Raw genomic sequence first — 20737 nt, 5'->3', positions numbered from 1 at the left:
GACATGTAACACCAGCGGGCTCCCGGAGGAGAGGCGGTGATGCTGCCCATCAGGAACACCAAGTGTGCGCACGCTCTGGCTCACACCCGGGGGACTCGGGCCTCCGCAACGCAGCGGACCCAGCTCCTGGTTCCGCGAACTCACACCCAGGCCACACCCACGGCGCTCGGGGACACGCTGTCCTCGCGCCTTCCCCGCCCACGCGCGCCCAGTGGCTCGGCTCCTGGCGCCCCCTGGTGGACGCTCGAGAGCTAGGTTGGCGAGTCGGTGACCACACCCCCCACTTCTCACACTGCCCGCCCCGCCCCGCCACCCCACCCTGCCCAGTCCCAGGTGATGGGTAAGCGGGTCTCTAGGGGCACAACCCGGGGGCCCGTCACCTTTCCCATGCCGAATTCTGCGATGTGAATCCCCGAGTGGCGTTTTCCCTCTCTGTGCGTTTATGAGGCTCTGGATCCCTATGGATGCTTGCCAGGACCCCAGGGCCTCTGAGCTTCCTTCCTTATTTGTAAACAGACTAGATTTGTTATAAGATGAACTCTCAAGGGGCAAGGCAGTAACAATAGCTAACGTTTAGCTCCATCTTAAGGGCTTTGTATATATTACCTTGTTTAATCTCCAGAATAACCTATGAGGCTCAGTATTCTGAGCGTGCGCTTCTAGGGTTCTAATATTTTATGTTGCTAACATTTGGCGTACGGCATGCATACGTAACGTTCTGTGCTCCCAACCTCGACTTCTGAAAGCTCTTTAATTTCCAAGATTCTAGGATTGGAACATTGACAGGTCAAACGTTCTGCGATTGGAATGTGCCTTGTCCCGAATCTGCCCTGACAGTTCTTTTTTTTTTGGCTGCACAGCAGGGCATGTAGGGTATCTTAAGTTTCCCATTTTGTCCCGCAGTGGAAGCGCAGAGTCTTAACCACTGGACAGCCAGGGACGTCCCATCTAACTTTACTTTTTTAAGAAAACTAGACTTTTTTTTAAAAAAATCAGCAAATTAAAAATATTCAGATTAAAAAAGTACTTCTAGGCTGTCGGGAAAGGTATTTCGCCTAGGTCTAGAACCCGGAACCTACGACCCGGGCCCGGCCCGAATCTGTAGAAGAGGGAGGAGCCATTTATCCTTTACCAAGATGGCGGCCTTCAAGCCTCCTCGTGGCTCCAGCCACCCTACCAAGATGGCGGCCAGCGGAAGTACGTCACTGGAAGGGGCAGGATTTCGGCGCGCGCATGCCCCAAACCGGATTTCCGGGTACCGGCGGTGCGGCTCTTTCTTTAACAAGATGGCGGCAGGAAGTAATGGTGGTGGTGGCGGGCAGTGCTCGAAAAGCGAGACCGATACCGGCTTCTTGGGGCTGCGGCCCACGTCAGTGGATCCAGCGCTGAGGAGGCGGCGACGAGGCCCAAGAAATAAGAAGCGAGGCTGGAGGCGGCTCGCTCAAGAGCCTCTGGGACTGGAAGTCGATCAGTTCTTGGAGGACGTGCGGCTGCAGGAGCGCACGAGTGGGTGCGTAGGGCCGGACTTCCGGCAGCAGGACCAGGTTCTGTGTAGCGGGGTGGGAAGCCGTGCTGCCTGGGGTTAGTTCCGGCGGGCTGGGAGCGCCTGTTGGGACACAGCCGAAGAAACCCAGCAGGTGGGCCGGGGACTCTGGGCAAGAGGCTGGGAGACTTGATCAGGTTACCAGATACGAGACTCCCAGGTAAACCGCGTATAGTTTTCCTGATGTCTGCGTCCAATGACCCACCGTAGTTTAGTGCGTTTTACGTATTAAATTCTGCAAATTGGACGGAGGGACCCTGGCCTAGAGGGGACTCCAGGCGGTTAGTGCGTGGTTGAATGACCATCATAAGAAAACCTGGCCCTGAGAGGTTAAACCTGCTCCTTCCGCAGCCCCCTCCGATCTATGGCTGACATTCTGCATTTCCATCTCCCAGTGGCTTGATATCAGAGGCCCCCGATGAGAAACTTTTCTTCGTGGACACTGGCTTCAAGGATAAAGGTGAGGAAGGGTTTCAGTGGCGGTTTATGGCGATTAGTCGTTACCTAGGCCACCTCGTGGAGAAGGAAATGGCAACCCACTCCAATATTCTTGCCTGGAGAATCCCAGGGTCAGAGGAGCCTGGTGGGCTGCCGTCTATGGGGTCGCACAGAGTCGGACACTACTGAAGCGACTTAGCAGTAGCAGTAGCAGCAGGCCACCTCGGCCTCCAAAACACGGCGTGGCTTGGATGGCAAACACCATCAGAAAAGGGTCTCTGCTATAAACAAGAGGACCTGAGATGAGTAGAAAGCAAGCTAATGACCAACCTAAATAACTTATTTTCTTTCTGAAGTTTCAGAGAAATCTCAGTGCCTAGAGAAGAAGCTAGTAGGGATCTGCCTTGATGAGTAGATAAGGACATAACTTAGGAGGTCTCCGTTAATTTGCAGAAAAGCAAACTAAGGACTTGTAAGGAAACAGCCCTGTCTAAGTCAGTAAGATGTGCTTTAATGAGAACAAAAGGATCAACTCGAATGAGTTGGTAAGAAACTTGTCTTGGCCTGCTTGCTTTAACTTGTCAAAATACAGGGTTGGAACCTGGCTAAAATAAACAGAGGAGAAGCAAGTTAGGATTTGCTTCAGTGAGTAATAGGGTTTACTTTCAACACGTAGAGAAGATAAAGAATAAGCGGCCTTCTTTAAGGAGAGGATAGAAAAGCTAAGAGATGCATTTTAATAGGAAAGCCAATAGCTTTAATAAGCAAAATACCAGATTGCTGTTACAGGAGGATACCCTTTATGAGCATTTATGAGATCAGTCGGGATCTGGTCTACGGAAAATGAAGGGCCGTCTTTGGTGGGTGGGTGGAGTCTTTAAGCAGGTAAGAAAGGATTATTAAAGACGCTTTTACAGAAGTGAGGAAATTTGTTCTGTATACTGAAGGGTCAGGCAGGGAGCTGCCTTGGCAAGGAAATAGTTCTAGATTCTGTCTTAGTTTTTTTTTTTTTAAACAATGACAGCGATTGCATGCTTTCGTGGGTGATCACTGCTGTGGGATCTTGAAATGCAACGGACCCTCGAACAGTACAGGGGTTCAGGGCACTGACCTTCCCACATGGTCGAAGGTTCGCATATTATTTGTGATCAGCTCTCTACTCTCAGTGTTATATCTATGGATTCTTGTAGTATTTAGTATTGAAGCAAGTCTGGGTATGAATTCAAACCCGTGTTCAGTGGTCAGCTGTAATCATATCTTCACCTGATCTCTAGGGTAGGCATTAAACATTCTTGTTTTGGCCGCATAGGAGCAAAGTCACTTCCGTCAGGTTTCGTAGCCAGTGGAAGGATACAGATTTTGTCCCAGCATGTTTTGTCCTGGAGTTCTTACTGTGCTTTAGAAGTAAAGGCGGGAAATGGCCCCGTGCTGAGAATCAATGGTCTTGGGTCTGTCCTGAGTCCAGCTCCCTGGGCCTCATGTCACCTCGTCACTTTTTTCTCTTTAGTATTGAAGGTTCTGTGGCCACTTCTCTGCTGCCTCAGCAAGCCTCTTGTCTGCAGGGCTGTGGGGCTGGGTCCCCAGCACAGGGCTACCTCCAGCTGGCTCAGGAAATTGGTGTGGGGGGTGGTCACAGCTTGGGCCCTGCCCTTGGGGGCCTCTTTCCTCAGGTGGGTGCCTGGGGCCTGCAGATCTGATGGCTCCAGTGGTGGGGCCGGGGGGTTGGGGAGGGCTGGAAGGCCCTCCTGGGTAGTGAGGAGGCCTGAAGCGTGGACTCTGCTCTCTGCCAACCCCAGAACTGAACAAGAAGAGGACCAAAGGCCAGAAGAGGTCACTGCTTCTCAAGAAGCCCCTCCGGAGCGACCTCATCCTAGAGAACACCTCCAAGGTCCCTGTTCCCAAAGAGTGAGTGTCCCCTGACCCCTCAGACTGTCCTCCCCTCCCCCACCGCCCCCAGGTCTGGCCTTGTGCCCTTTTGTGGGACCCCTACTCACTTCTTGGCCCCAAAGGAATTGTAGGGAAAAGGGGTGACAGGTGAAGCATGCTGGTGGGAAGACGGCGTCGGATTAGGGGCTTTGGAGGACACACTGGAGGCAGTGAGGATGGGGCCCGGCTGGGGCAGGCAGAGAAGAGCCTAGACCTGCCCAAGGGCTTTGGGGCCGGAGGGCAGGGCTGGGCGGGCGCCCCCGTTGGGAGCAGGGTGTGGCACGGCTTGGTGACTGACTCTGAAGGAGTGCGAGGGGGCTGGATGGGGGGTGGGGAGCAGAGGGAGGCCGAGGTTGGTTTTGAAGCGACTGTGAGTTCCCTGGAGGCCTCCCGGCTGAGGGCCCGGAGGCCGTGGTGGTGTCGGGTCTGGAGCTCAGCAGGGAGACAGGTGTGGGAAGCGGGCTCTGAAGCTGCCGGCCGAGTGAGGAGTAGCAGGAGCCTGAGAACGCGCCTCAAGGAAGGAGGAGATGCTGGGGGTGTCTGAGGGGCAGGGGCGACTCACCCACTGCTCTGGGCTGCTTCTCCCCCACCCAGCGTCCTCGCCCACCAGGTTCCCAACGCCAGGAAGCTCAAGCGGAAGGAGCAGCTATGGGAGAGGCTGGCGAAGCAGGGCAAGCTGCCCGGGGAGGTGCGCAGGGCGCAGGCCAGGCTTCTCAACCCCCCAGCGGCCACAGCCAAGCCTGGGCCCCAAGACACCGTCCAGCGGCCCTTCTACGACCTCTGGGCCAAAGGCAGTGAGTGTCCCTGCCACCAGGCCCAGGCCTTTGGGTTGTGCAGTGACCTCAGGGAGCACCCTGTGGGTGTCACTGAGGGTCTTTGGCATAGTCAGGTGTCTCGAAGGGGCTCCCTGTCCTCGTTTCTGCTCTGCTTTCCGGAACGGGCTGATGCTGCTTTCTGGAACGGGTCTTTTCTGCTTTCTGGACCCCGTTCACATGCTCTTCCCTGGCGTTCGAAGCCCTTTGGGGTCTGAGAATCAGTCCCTCCTTGGCTATCTTTGCATAAGTACTTGGTGCCATCTTTCTAAAGGGAGGAGGAGTAGCAGGGAGCCCCTCGGGGCCAAGATGTTGTCCCACAGCCGCCCCTCACTGCCTCCACAGACCCTCTGGACCGGCCCTTGGAGGGCCAGGATGAGTTTTTCCTGGAGCAGACCAAGAAGAAAGGCGTGAAGGTGAGAGTTCATCATCAGGGCGTCCTCGGAGCTAGGGGTCAGAGGATGGGCCCATAGAGATGCCGTGTTAGAGCCCGAGCATCCTAGGACTGTGAACGCACAGGCTGGAGCCAGGCCATGCGCGGGTCTGCTGCCTCTGAGGGAGGAAGTGGAGCGGTGGGACGTTTTTTAGGGAGACGAGGGAAACCTTCACAGGGAAATAAGATGCTGCGAATGGGTTGGAGCCCTGGGGTAGTGAGTAAGCCTTTGGAGATGGAAGGGTGGAGCCTCCAGGCGAGGGCAGGCCTGTGGGGCTAGCTGGCGGGGAGGAGAACACAGTGGGCAGCCCAGCTCTGGCTGTGAGCTTTATCTCAAGTGCTTCTGCACAGGAGAGCGGTGGTGTAGTGGGGTGCTCTGTGGAGGTGGGGTTGTGGTGGGTCAGGCACCCTGGCATGGAGAGGAATTGGGGGTGACCCAGGAGAAGTCCTCAGGCAGAAGCACCCAGCCTGGTGGGCAGTGGGGGCTGGAGAGGGGCAGCCTGGTGACCCCCAGGCTTTTGCTGGGGTGGGAGCCAGCTGAGCAGGGACACGGGGGTCTGGCTGGGGGTTGCTGCTCAGAGCTGAGCCGGTGCTCGGGCCCCCCGGGAGCTGTTAGAAAGCCATGGGCAGGTTTCAGCTGAGCTGGGAGCCGTGCCTTTGTCACAAGCTCTTGGGGGCCTGCTCTGAGGGTCTGTCGGCCCTTCGTCGGCTGTGCCCTCTGCTGACAGGGACCCTCGTACTCTCTGCCCAACCTGGCTGCCGATTGCAGTGGCGGCCTGATGACTGTGCCGCATGATTTTGCGAGTGTCCCCCACCACTTGGACGACAGGGACTCTTCTCAGGAAAGGCGAGCAGAGCTCCTGCTTGTCCTGGGGATGCCGTACCTGGGGTGCCGGTCCCTCTCTGCATCATTCAGATGCCACAGGCCCCTCCCAGGTTGAAGGCTGTGGGTTGTGCTGAGGCCTCTGCCACCTCCCAGGCCCGGGGTCCCAGCACTGGTGCCTGCGGGAGCTTGAGACGCGGGACTCCTGGGTCTCACCCAGCCTTGGTCTTGTCTTCCTCCAGCGGCCGCAGCATCTGCACACCAAGCCCTCTCGGGTACCTGCCGTGGAGGTGACACCCGCGGGAGCCTCGTACAACCCAGCCTTTGAGGACCACCAGGTACGCAGGTCGCCGCCTCGCCAGGCCTCTCTTTGGTCGGCACTTGGCCAGTCAGCATGTCCTCCCAGGGATCACAATCTTGTTGGGCAGACAGACCTCTTCCCGGACCATGATGTCTCATAGTGGGCAGGGCTGGGGTAGAGGGGCACGGAGGGAGCATCAGATCCAGCCTTGGGAATCAGGGAGGGCTTCCTGAAGGAGGGGGCATCAACACTGGGACTGGGGGCAGTTTGCTGTGGTAAGAGACGATGGGGTGTTGCAGAGAGAGGGAACAGCATCTGCAAAGACCCGGAGGTGAGGGAGACAGTGGCATGTTTCAGACATAAACACAAGAGGCTTTCAGCTGTCAGCAACAAACCACGTGACCACGTGAGCCTTGCGGGTTGGCAAAGGTAGTTTAGCAACCGAAGAAACTGGTGGCGAGAGTCGCTGTTCGTTTCGTAGGTGTCTGTTAGGCACCGATGTCATGAGCAAAGAGGACAAACACCCGCGGTTGGGGAGCACAGATTTCCCAAGAGAAACCCAGGTCACTAGTGAACACAGGTGCTCTGTGAATGCCAGCCAGGGTCGTTTACTGGGGGATGGATTCCTAGCCAGTGGGGCGAGGGCCGCGACCGTCACCTGGGGAGTGGTGTCTCAGAGCAAACCCATGCTGAACTCTGAGAGGACAAGGCTGGTCACTAAGGTTGTTCCTCACAGAGAGATCAGATAGTCTTTCTCTTTTTTTGAAGATAATTGAGATCTGATTCCCAGGCCGTTGTGATTTGCCCACATAGAGGGCACAGTTCAGTGGTGTAAGGTATATCCAGAGTTGTGCAGCACAGTCAGTTTTATACCATCTTCGTTACCCTGGAAAGAAGTCTCATGCCGGTCGGCCGTCATCCCCCAATGCCCTGTCTTCCCTGGTCTTGGACAGCCCCCGCTCTGCCCTGTCTGAGGAATTCCCATGTACTGGGGCAGAGTAGACTGTCCTTGAAGAAGAACGGGAAGAGCAGGGGTGAGGTTAAGAATTCGAAGCCCGTTGGCTGTTGTAGGGAGGCCAGGGTGAGGAGCAGAGCCTGAGCCAGTGCAGGGGGGCTGGGCACCAGGGTGAGGGTGCAGGTGGGAGGTGGGAGGGCCAGGTCTGTGACTCAAGGAGAGGCCCCCCGGGTCTGGGTCCTCACCCGCGTACCCTTGCCCTCCCAGAACCTGCTCTGGGCGGCCCACGAGGTGGAGCTGCAGCGGGAGAAGGCGGCTGAGAAGCTGGAGCGGCAGCTGGCCCTGCCGGCTTCGGAGCAGGCTGCTACCCAGGTGAGCACAGACCCACCCTCGCCGCCCGCCCCGCCCCTGACCCGCCCCCTGACCCGCCCCCTCTCCCCAGGAGTCTGCCTTCCGGGAGATGTGCCAGGGGCTGCTAGAGGAGTCTGACGGGGAGGGCGAGCCGGGCGAGGGCCAGGACGAGGGGCCCGAGGCGGGAGACCCGGCCGCAAGAGGGGAGGCCTCGCCCGTGCCCGGCCGCCCAGCTGCCCTGGAGAAGAAGACGGAGCAGCAGCGGCGGCGGGAGAAGGCTGCCCGGATGCTGGTGAGCGCCGCGGGCTCCGGCCTGCTTCTCCCAGGCTCACAGCCTGTCTTTAGGGGCTGTTTGGGATCCCTGAAGCCACTTGGTCAGTGGAGGACTAGTTCCCGACCTCATCTCTGAGGACACAGTGGGGAACATTCTAGGTCACGCCCCTGCCGCCGTGGGGCTTATGTTCGGGATGAGGGCTGGGGAAGGGTGTGTGAACCGTAGAGACAAATGGGTCAGGGCCAGGAAGGTGGGCTCAGCAAACAGTCCCCGTGGGGACATGCCTGTGACCTGGCAGCAGGTGGCCAGGGCGGGGTGTCTTCTGGCTGGGCCCCTGACCCTGCTGTCCCCACAGAGGATGCAGCAGGCTGCAGTGCGGGCCACCCGCCTCCGGCACCAGGAGCTCTTCAGGCTGCGCGGGATCAAGGCGCAGGTGGCACGGCGCCTGGCGGAGCTGGCCCGGCGGCGGGAGCAGCGGAAGGCAAAGCGGCTGGCGGAGGCAGACAAGCCCAGGCGGCTGGGGCGGCTCAAGTGAGGCCCGGCCCGGGGGCTCCCCGGGAGGCCGGGAGGGGTCCCCACCCCGTGGTGGGCGCCCTCCTACCTTTGCGTAGCCTGGGCTCCTCCCGGGAGACCCTCTTTCCCCAAAGCCCCAGGTTCTCGGACCCTTACTGCTGGGCCTGTAAGGTTCCCGGGAGCGGCCCCAGGTCCTGTGTGCTGGGCTGGGCTGACCCCCTGGACACCCCGCCCCGTGTCCTCCAGGTATCAGGACCCCGACATCGACGTGCAGCTCAGCTCAGAGCTCTCTGACTCGCTCAGGACCCTGAAGGTACTTGTCTGGCCAGGGTGCTGAAGGGGAGGCGCCCGTGCCCAGTGATGACACCCATCCTTGCTCCCCGTGTCCGCAGGGACTGTGGGCGACATCACGGCTACCCCCAGGCGGGGCCGGTTGGGCTAATGCCTGGGGGCTGAGGGCACGTGGTCCCCCAGGGTGATGGGCGGGTGATGTGATGGTTGGAGCCTGGGACCCTCAGAAAGTCTTTTCTCCTGGGCTGTCCCTGGTCCCCCAGCCCCACCCTTCCGTGTCTTTGGTCCCAGAGGGGTCTCCCTAAAGCTCAGAGCAAAGCTTGTTCTTCCCTCGCTCAGAAGCTGCTGTGGCTCCCCGGTGCCCCCAGGAGAAAACCCAGCTCCTCGCATGGCCACGGGCCCTGTGTGGTCCTGCCTGCTTCCGGGGTCCGGGCAGCGGGCCACCCTGCACCCTTCTTCCTCTGACCCTCCAAGCCCCACTGCTGGCCCCACCCGTTCCCGCTTCTCCAGCCACCTCCTCAGGGCTGGTCCACGGGTCAGTACCTGTCACCCCATGAGCTCAGGACCAGGCCGAGTCCCTGGTGTACACGAGGCCAGACTGGGCGCCTTGGCTCACAGGGGGACTGCAAGGCTGACCCCGCCACTGGCCTCCGTGGAGAGGTCAGGGCCCGAGGGTTTGTGCCAGGCGCCCGCTGAGGCCTCTCCGTATCCCGCAGCCCGAGGGCAACATCCTCCGTGACCGGTTCAAGAGCTTCCAGAGGAGGAACATGATCGAACCTCGGGAGCGAGCCAAGTAAGGGCGGGGCCGAGGCGGTGGCGGGCCTCCGGGACCTTTCCGCGGGGGGTGGGCTGGTGGTCGCTGACTGCTGTCTCCTCTCTCCTCCAGGTTCAAGCGCAAGTACAAAGTGAAACTGGTGGAGAAGCGGGCGTTCCGGGAGATCCAGTGAGTGGCTTCCCCTCTCCCCATGTGTCTCCAGCTGGTCCCGGGGCCCTTCCCACACCCAGTCGCCGTGGCCGGGGGTGGAGCGATGCTGCCTTGGCCAAGCCCAGGAGAGGCTCAGCTCGCCAGAGCCACCGGACCCCAGGGTCGGGCCAGGGAGGGTGCCACAGGGGACGTGTGGGGGGGGCCCTGCCAGAAGAAAGGTGTCACATGGGCAGGATGTCAGGCCCCCTCCCCTGGTCTTCCCTCAGCCTCCCCTCTGTCCCCAGGTTGTAGCTGCCAAGAGACGCCGGAGCCCCACCCCACAATAAAGCACCTCCTGACCAACCCCTTGCTACCTGTGACTCGTGACTCGTCTCCCTTCCGGGGGCAACTGCTACCCCTGCCCGCCCTGCTTAGCACGCAGGGATGTGGGTGCCAGGACCTCATCTCCACCGAAGCCTGGTGGGAAGCCAGGGCGGGCCGGCAGGCAGAGGAGACAGGCCTGCGGTGTGGGTGTGCGCTTGGGTTTCTGATGCAGGGGGTGGCTATCCAGTGGTGGGGAGGCAGACCTTGAGAGCACCCCCGTCACAGGGCCGGAGCAGCAGCTGACGTTCACAACCTGCCCGTCCTGCCTCATCCAGCCACCAGTTCAGGAGGCAGGAATGATCTGTCCCCCTTTTAAAAGTGAGGAAACTGATGCTCATCAGTAGGGGTTAATCCTCTCCTGCCACCGTAAAGGACTTTTTCAAATCTTTATCCTACAAGTAGTAAAGTGTGGTCTCACTGTAAGTCGTCACTGTGGTTCATAAATGTACCAGAGAAAGGGTGAATATTGCCCTTGACCTTTGACCTCCATTCCAAACCTCTCTGCACAGGTAGCTAGCTTTCTCTGCAGTTTGCTGTGAATGGCTCCACCCTGTGTGAGTCTACTAAATTATATACACAGGTGTCAGAAAATAGAAGTCTTCATTTTTCTGCATTTTGGATAGGATGATATTCATGTGGTTCTATAATTTGCCCTGTAGCACATGTTGGGGAATTTTCTGCATCTGTGTAGGCTCATCTTTATTGTTTTCCACAGCTGCATAGAATTCCACTCACCCAGGCCCATATTACTCCTGGTGAAGCTGGAAGGGGATGGCTGTGTACCTGTGCCATTTCACCTGAGTTTGTAGGACAAGTACCTGGAAGTGGATCTCTGGGCTACAGGGAAAGTGTCTAAAGGGTCGTTTGGATTCAGCCACATTGCTCTCTGCGTAAGCTGTGCTGGTGTTTGCCGAGGTGCCCCCTTGCTTGCTCAAAGCTCTACTACTGTGTGCTGCTGCTGCTGCTAAGTCGCTTCAGTCGTGTCCGACTCTGCGCGACCCCACAGACGGCAGCCCAGCAGGCTCCGCCGTCCCTGAGATTCTCCAGGCAAGAGCACGGCTACTAACTACTACCATACAGCCTCATGAATTTTTGAAGTTTACTGTGTGATTACCAGTGAGGTTGAGCAGCTTTTCAAATGATCACTCGCAGTTTTTTCCATGCTTCTCCAAACCTTTGGGCTGTTTTCCTCTTGGACTGTTGTTTATTTGTAGTAGCGGCTTGTTTATTACGGATCTGAAGACTGTCATACATGTTACAAACATTTCTCCCAGGCTCTTTGTTTTGACATCATGCATGGTATCTTGCCAGAAGTGCTTGTTGCTTTTTGCTTTTCCTTTAGTCTTCCTCTGTTTTTTTGTTGTTCTTCTTTTAAACCACAGCCTTTAGGCGGATTGCTCCAGGACAAGATGTTTATAAAAATAGAGCAGGCAATTTATAAAACATGGCTGCAGGGAGAGACTAACGTCAGAGCCTCCCCTTCCCCTGACATCACGATTTAAGGGTTTCTGCTGTTCCTCCCCTTCTGCCATCTTAAAAATAGAAAAGAGTGTTGTACAGACAAACAACTCTGTGTGTATATACAGGAGGGGTCAGTGAGGGTAAGTTGAAGTGAAAATGAAAGCCACGTCTGGTAAAGCCTTAAGCCTCAGCCTTTTGACCCAGTAATCCATCCTGGGGAGGGAGTCTGAAGGAAGCTAAACTGCTGGAAGAAGGGAGATTGTTAATGTCCATAAATGGCCCGCGGAGCATCTGTCTGGTACTAGGACACCTGGGGGGTGGGGTGGTCCCGGCTACCAGAGGGCAAGTGTTGAGGTCTCAGGAAGTGCTGTTTAATGGCCCCGGGGGAATGTGTGTGTTCCTGTGTGCAAAAAAAAAACAAACCGGAGGTCAGCTGCAAAGACAATGTGGGTTTTCCTGCACGGAATTACATTTTCACTTCTGGTTTTTACATTAAAAGAAAAAATGCTGAACTCTAGTTAAATGATTTGCAAGCTGCAGTGATACAACCCCATGATCTGCAACTTCTTTTGAAATGAATAAAATAGTAAGGGGGAATAGGGGACAGATCAGGGAGGGATAGATATCTAGATTCGACTTCAAACAAGCTCAGGGAAACGTGATGGTGGAATCTAGGTGGCAGTCCCAGGAAAACTCTTGCCTTTACTGTCTGAAAATCTTCCTAATAATTATTGGGGGAAAGTACATTAGGATTTAGCATGATGCTGGTGAAGCTTAGGTTCGAGGCCAATTACTTGCACTAGTCCCTTTCAAGCTCCTACGCCTCCTCCTGAACTTGTAACTTGCTATTTTTCCTACAGTGAGTCCCCCAATTGTAAAAGGCTTCCAGCACCACAGAACCTGTATCTGCCTGATTGTGGTATAAAAATGGAATTAGCCCACCAGCTGGGTGATGACGGAATAAATGATAGTACACTGATACTGTAGAGTGGTCGTGAGTTGGCCTTCTAAAGCTTTAGCTACTAGGGGCTTCCCTCCATCCTTTACCACTACACTGCTGGTGGTGGTGGTTCTGTAGGATAGATTCTGCGCAGCCAACGCAGGGGGCGTGGTTTCATTCCTGGGTCCGGGGAACTAGATCCCACACGCCGCAGTTTGCATGCTGCAACTAAGACCCAGTGCAGCAAAAAAAAAAAAAAAAAAACAAAAACCCACCTGTAGGCAGGAGCCTTAAATTGTGGTTAGGAGCGTCGGCTTGGGAACCAGTTTCTGATTTTACAACCCAGCTCTCTTACCTACTAGCTGTGTGACCTTGTGAAGATTACTTCACCTCTCTGTGCCCCAGAGTCCCCGTCTCCAAGTGTGGGTTATTCCAAGGATGGAGTCTGTACATAAAAGTGCTTAGAAAAAGGGCCTGGGGCAGAGTAAGCCCTACAGGAGTGTTGGCTATTATAATAATGTTCGGGGAAAAAACAAAATGGTTAGGGGAAAAAAAAGTATGGAAACTTGCAATCTGTGCCAAAGACTCATCATACATGTTCTTACCTTTTGACCCACTGATTGCACTCTTGGGAACAGACCCGAAGGAAACGGCCGGAAGTTTGGGGAAAAAACAATATAGAGACAGGTTGGTCAGAGGGCTGTGCAGAATGGAAGGAAGCGTGGTAATGGCTGCTGGGCGGGCGGGCCCCTCGGGGAGGGAGGCCAGCCTCTGCAGCCATTACCCAGGGTCGGAAGCATGTGTAATACCGGAATGTGTTTGTGTTCTGCTCTTTTGTGGAATAAAGCAAACAGGATCTGCCCACATCCACGCTGCGGTTCACTGAACTAACCCCAGAGTCTCTTGGGGGGGGATTCCAGGGGATTGTTTTTCCTTAAGACTTTTCCCAGTTTTTCCACTTTTTTTTTTTTTCAAAAGGAATTCAGGAATTCAAAAGATGCCTCGATGGATGCAGAGATGTCAGCCATTGTGCTGTTTGGAAGACGGAACAGAAACAGTTGAAATTAGACTGTCCAAATGTAGGCAATAGAAATGGTCTTTACAAGTGGGATGTCTACACAATAGGAGATTTCATCACCATTTAAGAGAACACCATCTTTGGGGAGAACTTTTTGGGAAGGGGAAGAATTTTTAATGATCAGGGGAATATACTTAAGGTCTAAGAGAACTGTTAAAATAGGGAAGGACACAGTACGACTCTGACCAGTTTATTTATTTTTACAGTATTTGTATTTGGCTGCACAGGGTCTTATTTGCGGCACGTGGGATCTAGTTCCCTGACCAGGGTTGGAACCGGGCCCCCTGCATTGGACCGCAGAGTCATAGCCACTCGACCACCAGGGAAGTCTTCCTAATTCTTCTAAGGGTAAAGATTAGATTAGAGTGTGTTTTACCACAGTTAAAACATACATAACTCCCATTGCCATTCTTTCCTGTAAGAAATGATGACAAGATCATTGTTTAAAAAAGAATATCTGGAATGTACCAAATGCCACTGAATCCTACAGCCTAAGATGGTTGGTTTTATGCGATGTGAATTTAACCTCAATTTTTTAAAAAAGGAAAAATCCCCACCCCACCCCCCAAAGAAAACCTCTGAAGAGGCAGTGTGTCGGTCGTGTTCCGGAAAAGCAAGGAGCGCAGTGTAGTTGGAGCGTCGTGAGGAGGGTGTAAGATCAGAAGGTAAGTGGGAGTCGGAACATAAGTTCCGGTGGTCCATGCCGGTGACTGTGGTTGAGGAAGCCAGGCGTGAGCGGTCGCTGGTGTGGACTGGCGCCCCCTGGTGGCCATGTGGGGGAACAGACGGAAAGCAAGGCCTCCCTGAGTCCCGCGCGGAGGTGGTGGCGGCTCCATCAGCGCCAAGCAGATCGGGGTGCAGAGGGGTGGGTGCATCCAGGACACATTTTGAGAGTGAATCCACCATCAATGGCTGACCTACAAAGAAAAAAGCCAACGGACTTTTGCCTGATCTGGAGTTGTCATTTCAGGTTGGGGGAAGACGGGGGAGAGGGGCCCAGAAGTGGGGTGGGTGAATCAGGACCTCAGATTGCTGGTGCCCGTTAGACGCTCAACTGGCTGTGTCGAGTAGGCAGTTGGATGTAAAAATCTAGCATTCACGGGCTAGAAATATGCATTTGGAATCTGCATTAATTATATCCCATTCCCATAAAAAATGCCAATCTCTCCCTACTTAGTGCTGTGCTTAGTCGGTAAGTCGTGTCCGACTCGTTGCGACCCCCACGGACTGCAGCCTGCCAGGCTCCTCTGTCCATGCGGATTCTCCAGGCAAGAACACTGGAGTGGGTTGCCCTGCCCGCCTCCAGGGGATCTTCCCAACCTAGGGTTCAAACCCAGGTTTCCCACATTGCAGGCGGAGTCCTTTACCGACTGAGCCACCAGAGAAGCCGAAGAATACTAGAATGGTTAGCCTATCCCTTGTCCAGAGGATCTTCCCGACCCAGGAATTGAAGTGGGGTTTCCTGCACTGCAGGCGGATTCTTTACCAGCTGAGCTACCAGGGAAGCCCAAAAACATTGCAGCTAGCAGAGAATGGTTTCGATCCATTGACCTCTGGGTTATGGGCCCAGCACGCTTCCGCTGCGCCACTCTGCTAACAGTGCAGTAGAATTTAAATTTCATAAAGCAATTCCTGGCAGCCCACACACAATGGAACAGTGAACAGTATGGTGTAGTTTGCATTTTAGACTTTTTTTCAGGCACCGCCCCCTCTCCATCTGGGTCTGACCCAGGGTTATCAGTTGAGTCAGGGTCTCCAAACCGCCCCCTCTCCATCTGGGTCTGACTCAGGGTTATCAGTTGAGTCAGGGTCTCCAAAGCACTCCCATGTTCAGCAACTTGCTAGGAGGTCCTACAGGAGTCAATATAGAGTTTATACAGTATAGTCAATACTGTAGAGATGTAGAGATCAGGACACGCAGCTGATCAAAGGGGAGAATCCCCTTCCTGCCTCTGGCTCTTCCCAGCAGGGCTGCCCCAGCACGTTTCCCTAGCAACGAAAATGCGGCCACGTGTATTCGTGTATTCAAAGTTTAGGCGCAGAGAAGTGCGTTAGAGACTCAGGACCCACCCGTGAATTTGGGGGAGGCTGTTCACGTAGGCACAGTCTACCCAGCGTGAACCTAAATTCCAGACTTCCAGAAAGGAAGCAGACACCAGCAGCATAAACCATACTGCTTTGTAAGTCCAGGCAGAGAAAGCAGTTCTTAGCTTCAGGAAAGTTTTGGGTTAGGGGAGGAAAATGCTTATCACTCAGTTTCCCTGATACATAGGGAGGGCGGATCTTGCCTGCAGTCCTTTCTAATGCTAGTAATTGTTTCTGGCGCTCCAGCCGCCCCCACCTCCCACCCCTTGATGCCTGCTGTCAGGCTGAATCTGTATCTCTCCACTAGCAGTGATGGATTTGAACAAGACAAGAAGCCAGATTAGAAAAAGAAAGCCTAAATCCCCAAAGCAGAGCTAAAACCATTAATCTTCTTTAAGAAAATATAGGCATGTGTATACCTGAAATTTAAAAATGTTAAAAATTATTTTAAAAAAATAATAATAAATATGAAAAAAAAAATAGAATGTCACATAAGCATATACAAATTAAGGCAACTATAAATCCTTATATGAGTGAAATATATGGAGCTCTCACACAACTATTAAAACTACAAATTAATATAAACCAAATTTCAAAACCAACAATGGGCTTAAGTTCTATTTTAAAGAAAACAGTAGTATTATGGTTATGAATTATTAAGATTATGACAACCTAATCATCTAATCCACCAGAAATGTCTTGAGCTTCTATCATATGGAGGTAAAAAAAAAATGTACATCTATGTGGTTTACCTATAAATGTTTAAGGTACATGTTACAAAAAAAAAAAATAAAAAAAGAAAAAAAAATAAAAATAAAAAAAGAAAAAAAAAAAAAAAAAGAAAATATAGGCAAAAAGAAAAAAGAAAATATAGGCTCATGGGTTAAGAATCGGCCCGCCAAAGCAGGGGACACAGAAGACGCTGGTTTGATCCCTGGGTTGGGGGAAGATCCCCTGGAGGAGGACAATGGCAACCCACTCCAGTATTCTCGCCTGGAAAATCCCATGGACAGAGGAGACTCAGGCTACAGTCCACAGGGTCGCAAAAAGAGTCAGACACGACTGAGCATGCACACACAGGTTTGATATAAACACCTTCAATTCAGTTCACTCGCTCAGTCGTGTCCGACTCTCTGTGACCCCATGAACAGCAGCACGCCAGGCCTCCCTGTCCATCACCAACTCCCGGAGTTCACTCAGACTCACATCCATCGAGTCGGTGATGCCATCCAGCCATCTCATCCTCTGTCGTCCCCTTTTCCTCCTGCCCCCAATCTCTCCCAGGATCAGAGTCTTTTCCAATGAGTTAACTCTTCGCATGAGGTGGCCAAAGTACTGGAGTTTCAGCTTTAGCATCATTCCTTCCAAAGAAATCCCAAGGCTGATCTCCTTCAGAATGGACTGGTTGGATCTCCTTGCAGTCCGAGGGACTCTCAAGAGTCTTCTCCAACACCACAGTTCAAAAGCATCAATTCTTCGGCGCTCAGCCTTCTTCACAGTTCAACTCTCACATCCATACATGACCACTGGAAAAACCATAGCCTTGACTAGTCGGACCTTTGTTGGCAAAGTAATGTCTCTGCTTTTGAATATGCTATCTAGGTTGGTCATAACTTTTTCCAAGGAGTAAGCATCTTTTAATCTCATGGCTGCAATCACCATCTGCAGTGATTTTGGAGCCCCCCAAAATAAAGAAAATAAAGTCTGACACTGTTTCCACTGTTTCCCCATCGATTTGCCATGAAGTGATGGGACCAGATGCCATGATCTTAGTTTTCTGAATGTTGAGCTTTAAGCCAACTTCTTCACTCTCCTCTTTCATTTTCATCAAGAGGCTTTTTAGTTCCTCTTCACTTTCTGCCATAAGGGTGGTGCCATCTGCATATCTGAGGTTATTGATATATCTCCCGGCAATCTTGATTCCAGCATTAGTCTTTAAGGAAATGCAATTTTATTTTAATTTTTAAAGTATTTCTTTTTTTAAAATATTTATTTGACTGCACCGAGTCTTAGTTGCACGTGCAGGGTCTTGGATCTTCATTGTGGGATGCAGGATCTTAATTGTAGCAGGTGAGCTGTTATATGTGGCATATGGGATCTGGTTCCCTGACCAGGGATGGACCACAAGCCCCCTGTATCGGGAGCTCAAAATCATAGCCACTGAACCACCAGAGAAGTCCCAACAAATGCAAAATTAACACAATGAGATAGTTCCCCAGGCCCATTGGAATGTTGAAATGAAAAACAACTGAGTCTTCCAAATGCTGGTGAGGGTTAGGATAGGGATGAAGCAACCAGAACTCTGGCACCCGGCTTGTGGGAATATGAAATGTTACAACCTCTATGGACAACAGTTCAGGAGTTTCCTTAAAAAATGAACCATACGCCCCTCTATGATCCAGGAATTTCACACCTAGGTATTCATGCCAGACAGAGGAAAGCCTTCGGCCATGCAAAGACGTGCGTACGAAAGTACAAAGCAGCTTTGTTTGCGTGTTTGTGAACAGCTGGGGGAGCTCCCTGGGCTTCCCAGTTGGTGCAAGTGGTAAAGAATCTGCCTGCCAATGCAGGAGACGCCAAGACTCAGATGCAGTCCCTGGGTCTGTAAGATCCCCTGGAGAAGGAAATAGCCACCCACCACAGTATTCTTGCCTGGAGAATCCCATGAACTGGGATTTTAGAGGAGCCTGGCAGGCTACAGTCCATAAGGGTGGCAAAGAGTCGGACACAACTGAGCAACTAATACTTCAGCCCGTGGGACAGGCTCCAGACTCGGGGCAGCCAGCACCACGTGGGGAGGGGGGTGAACCCCCCAAGGCCACCCAGCCAGGTGTGGCTCCAGGGACCTGCGGGTCCCAGGTCAGCAGCCTCAGGGAAGATGTAGTGTGGGGAGGAGTGAGGGGGTAGCCCCCGACAGTGAGCGGCACCCCGAGATCACTGTGCCCCCTCACACCCCTGATGGAGGGCTTCTCCCCACCCCCGCCGGGGCTCCTGGTACCTCGGCTCTTGTTGCCCCCCTGGCCGCCTGCTCCTGCGTGTACAGCACCTCGGGGCTGTTGGTGAAGACGCAGGTGGGGTGCAGCACAGTGCCCTGCTGGGTCTGGGTGTAGAAGATCCTGCTCTTCCCGCTGCCAGGTTCCCCCTCCAGGAAGCCCTCCATGACACAGAGCCTCGGGTAGCATCTTCCTTGGGACAGGGACGAGGCAGAGGCTGGATCTCCTGGCTTTTCAGAAGTCCAGGGCTCCTTCACCCCCTTGGAGCTTTCAGCGTTAGTCGCTCAGTCATGTCCGACTCTTTGTGACCTCACGGACTGCAACCCGCCAGGCTCCTCTGTCCTTGGGATTCTCTAGGCAAGAATACTGGAGTGGGTAGCCATTCCCTTTTCCAGGGGACCTTTGGATTCAGGCATCGAAACCGCGTCTGCAGCATTGCAGGCATATTCTTTACCCTGTGAGCCACCAGGGAAGCTTTTGAGGTCCCCGACAAGTCCCCACCCCACCCCACCCCCACCTCCCCACCCTGCTTTTATCCATCGTGCTGACAGGAAGCTGGTTCAGAGCACAGGCTCCGCAGTCAGACAAGGCCTGGTGTGACCTCAACCAAGTACCTCAGTTTGCCCATCTGTAAAATGGGATGATTACAGTTCCTGCCTTTTAGGGCCCGAAGGAGACTTTTATGTCTTTGTATATTCAAGGGCTGGCTGCTTTTATTAGTAACAGAGCTGCCTCCCCTGATCTGTTTATAAAACTCCCCACCATCCTTCCTGGCTTTATTTTTCTTCCCAGCACTTGCTACAGCCTCTTGAAATCCCTGTTTGTTTCTGTTTTCCTGTGTCTGTCTCCTTGACCATAGCGTGAGTCCCAGAAGGCAGGGACCGTGTCTGCTTACTGTGTGACCCCAGGCCTGCGGAGCTTGGGTGCGGGTCACTGTGAGGTTGTGGGTGGGAGCCTCTGTGTGCCGTGTCATTGGGCTGCAGTGTCTCTGCCTGAGTGTGTCCCTGGGGTGGTGTGTGGTTGTGCAATGGTGTTCAAGTCGAGAGGCATCCCAGTGAGGGTCTGGCTGGGTTACTGTGTTAGTTAGTGTTGTGTGTGTGTGTGGTTGTACTGTTGTGTGCCGGGGTCTGCCTCCCAGGGTGGCACTGAGGTTGTATAGTCTCATTGTGTGTCTTGTCCCTGCCATGGTGATGTGTACTATTGTATTACTGCATAATTGTGTGCCTTTGTCTCTTGGGAGCAGGTGGGGTTGTCTGTTGCTGTGTGCCTAGGTCAGCGGGCATTAATGATCCTGTCTGTGTGTGCAGCTGTGCGGTTGTGTATCAACGTCCGTGACCAAATCCAGTGGTGTGTGCTCTGTATACAATCGTGTGTCCCAGTGAGCAGGATCTCAGGGAGAGCTGTTGTGTCTCTGGCTGGATTTGGGTGTGTTGTGTTATTGTGTGTCCAGGGTACAGTTGTGTGTTCCGCCACATGGCCGAGGAGAGGCAGCAGTCATTGTGAATTGTGCGTTTGGAGGTGTTGATGTGATCCCGGCTGGGCTGTTGTGTATTGAGACTGTAGGATGTTTTTGTGTCGCTGTGTAGCAGAATAGAGGTATGTGGTGTGTTGTGTCTCTGGGCTGTGGTTTGTCTGGATGTGCAGTGGTTTAGCCAGATGAGGGTGAGAGCTGTGTGTTACCATTTGTGTGTGTGTGTGTATGTGTGTGTACACGTGTGTGTGTGAGGGAGAGTGAGCAAGCAAGGAATGGTTCCCCAGCCCCAGAACCATGACTAATGCCTCCAGCCTCCCCCACTTCTTGGTGACAGAGACCTTTTTGTTCTCAGTGGCATAAAGGGGGTGTTTCACTCTTCAGGCCCCTGGCAAATTCTCAGCCTTAAGTCCGGTCAACAAAACAGCCTCTGGGCATTTGCCCTGTGCCCAGCCACTTGCTGAGTGTTTGAGAACATCAGACCTGGGACAACCAGAGCGGTTGGGGTGGTGATAGGGGAGCCCTACAGGGACCCTGGCCAGCCTGAGGGCTGTGGGCGGGCTTCCTTGACGACAGCATTGTTAGAAGATAATTGTGGGGAGAAAGGACTTGGGGAAGAGACTTTGGGGAAACCACGACTCATACAGATCTAAAAGTTAACACGTGTTAAAGATTTCACTTAACCCTGTGAAGTGTTACAACTGGTTCAGAGGAGACTCAAAGAACAGACACACTGACTTCCCTAGAAGTCCAGTGGTTAA

The 20737-nt window shown here is 53.7% G+C and overlaps 1 protein-coding gene and 2 non-coding genes across 4 annotated transcripts; 2 read left to right on the top strand and 1 right to left on the bottom strand.

Moving 5' to 3' along the window:
• The first annotated feature begins 967 nt into the window (after positions 1-967).
• On the top strand, positions 968-10371 carry NOP53 (NOP53 ribosome biogenesis factor). Of its 2 annotated transcripts, XM_027515321.1 has the most exons (13): positions 968-1510; positions 1939-2003; positions 3778-3886; positions 4502-4701; positions 5065-5135; positions 6218-6313; positions 7499-7603; positions 7674-7874; positions 8212-8387; positions 8616-8682; positions 9377-9453; positions 9547-9603; positions 9870-10371. In XM_027515321.1, exons 1-13 carry the CDS (start codon positions 1137-1139, stop codon positions 9874-9876), a joined length of 1605 nt encoding a protein of 534 aa, XP_027371122.1. In that variant the 5' UTR covers positions 968-1136; the 3' UTR covers positions 9877-10371. The 2 variants fall into 2 exon arrangements, with proteins under 2 accessions (XP_027371122.1, XP_027371123.1); XM_027515322.1 differs by lacking the exon at positions 9870-10371 and having other exon boundaries at positions 9547-9607.
• LOC113876868 lies at positions 8721-8830 on the top strand. Its single transcript, XR_003506606.1, has one exon. It is a non-coding gene; the product is annotated as a small nucleolar RNA SNORD23 (small nucleolar RNA).
• A 4579-nt stretch (positions 10372-14950) lies between the features above and the next one.
• Positions 14951-15022, bottom strand: TRNAM-CAU. The gene has a single exon. It is a non-coding gene; the product is annotated as a tRNA-Met (tRNA).
• Positions 15023-20737: the final 5715 nt, after the last annotated feature.

This window comes from Bos indicus x Bos taurus, chromosome 18 (assembly GCF_003369695.1).
Source record: "Bos indicus x Bos taurus breed Angus x Brahman F1 hybrid chromosome 18, Bos_hybrid_MaternalHap_v2.0, whole genome shotgun sequence".
Taxonomy (NCBI): Eukaryota; Metazoa; Chordata; class Mammalia; order Artiodactyla; family Bovidae; genus Bos; species Bos indicus x Bos taurus.
Note: the sequence above shows the minus strand (reverse complement) of the source record. Positions and strands in the feature narration are given on the sequence as shown.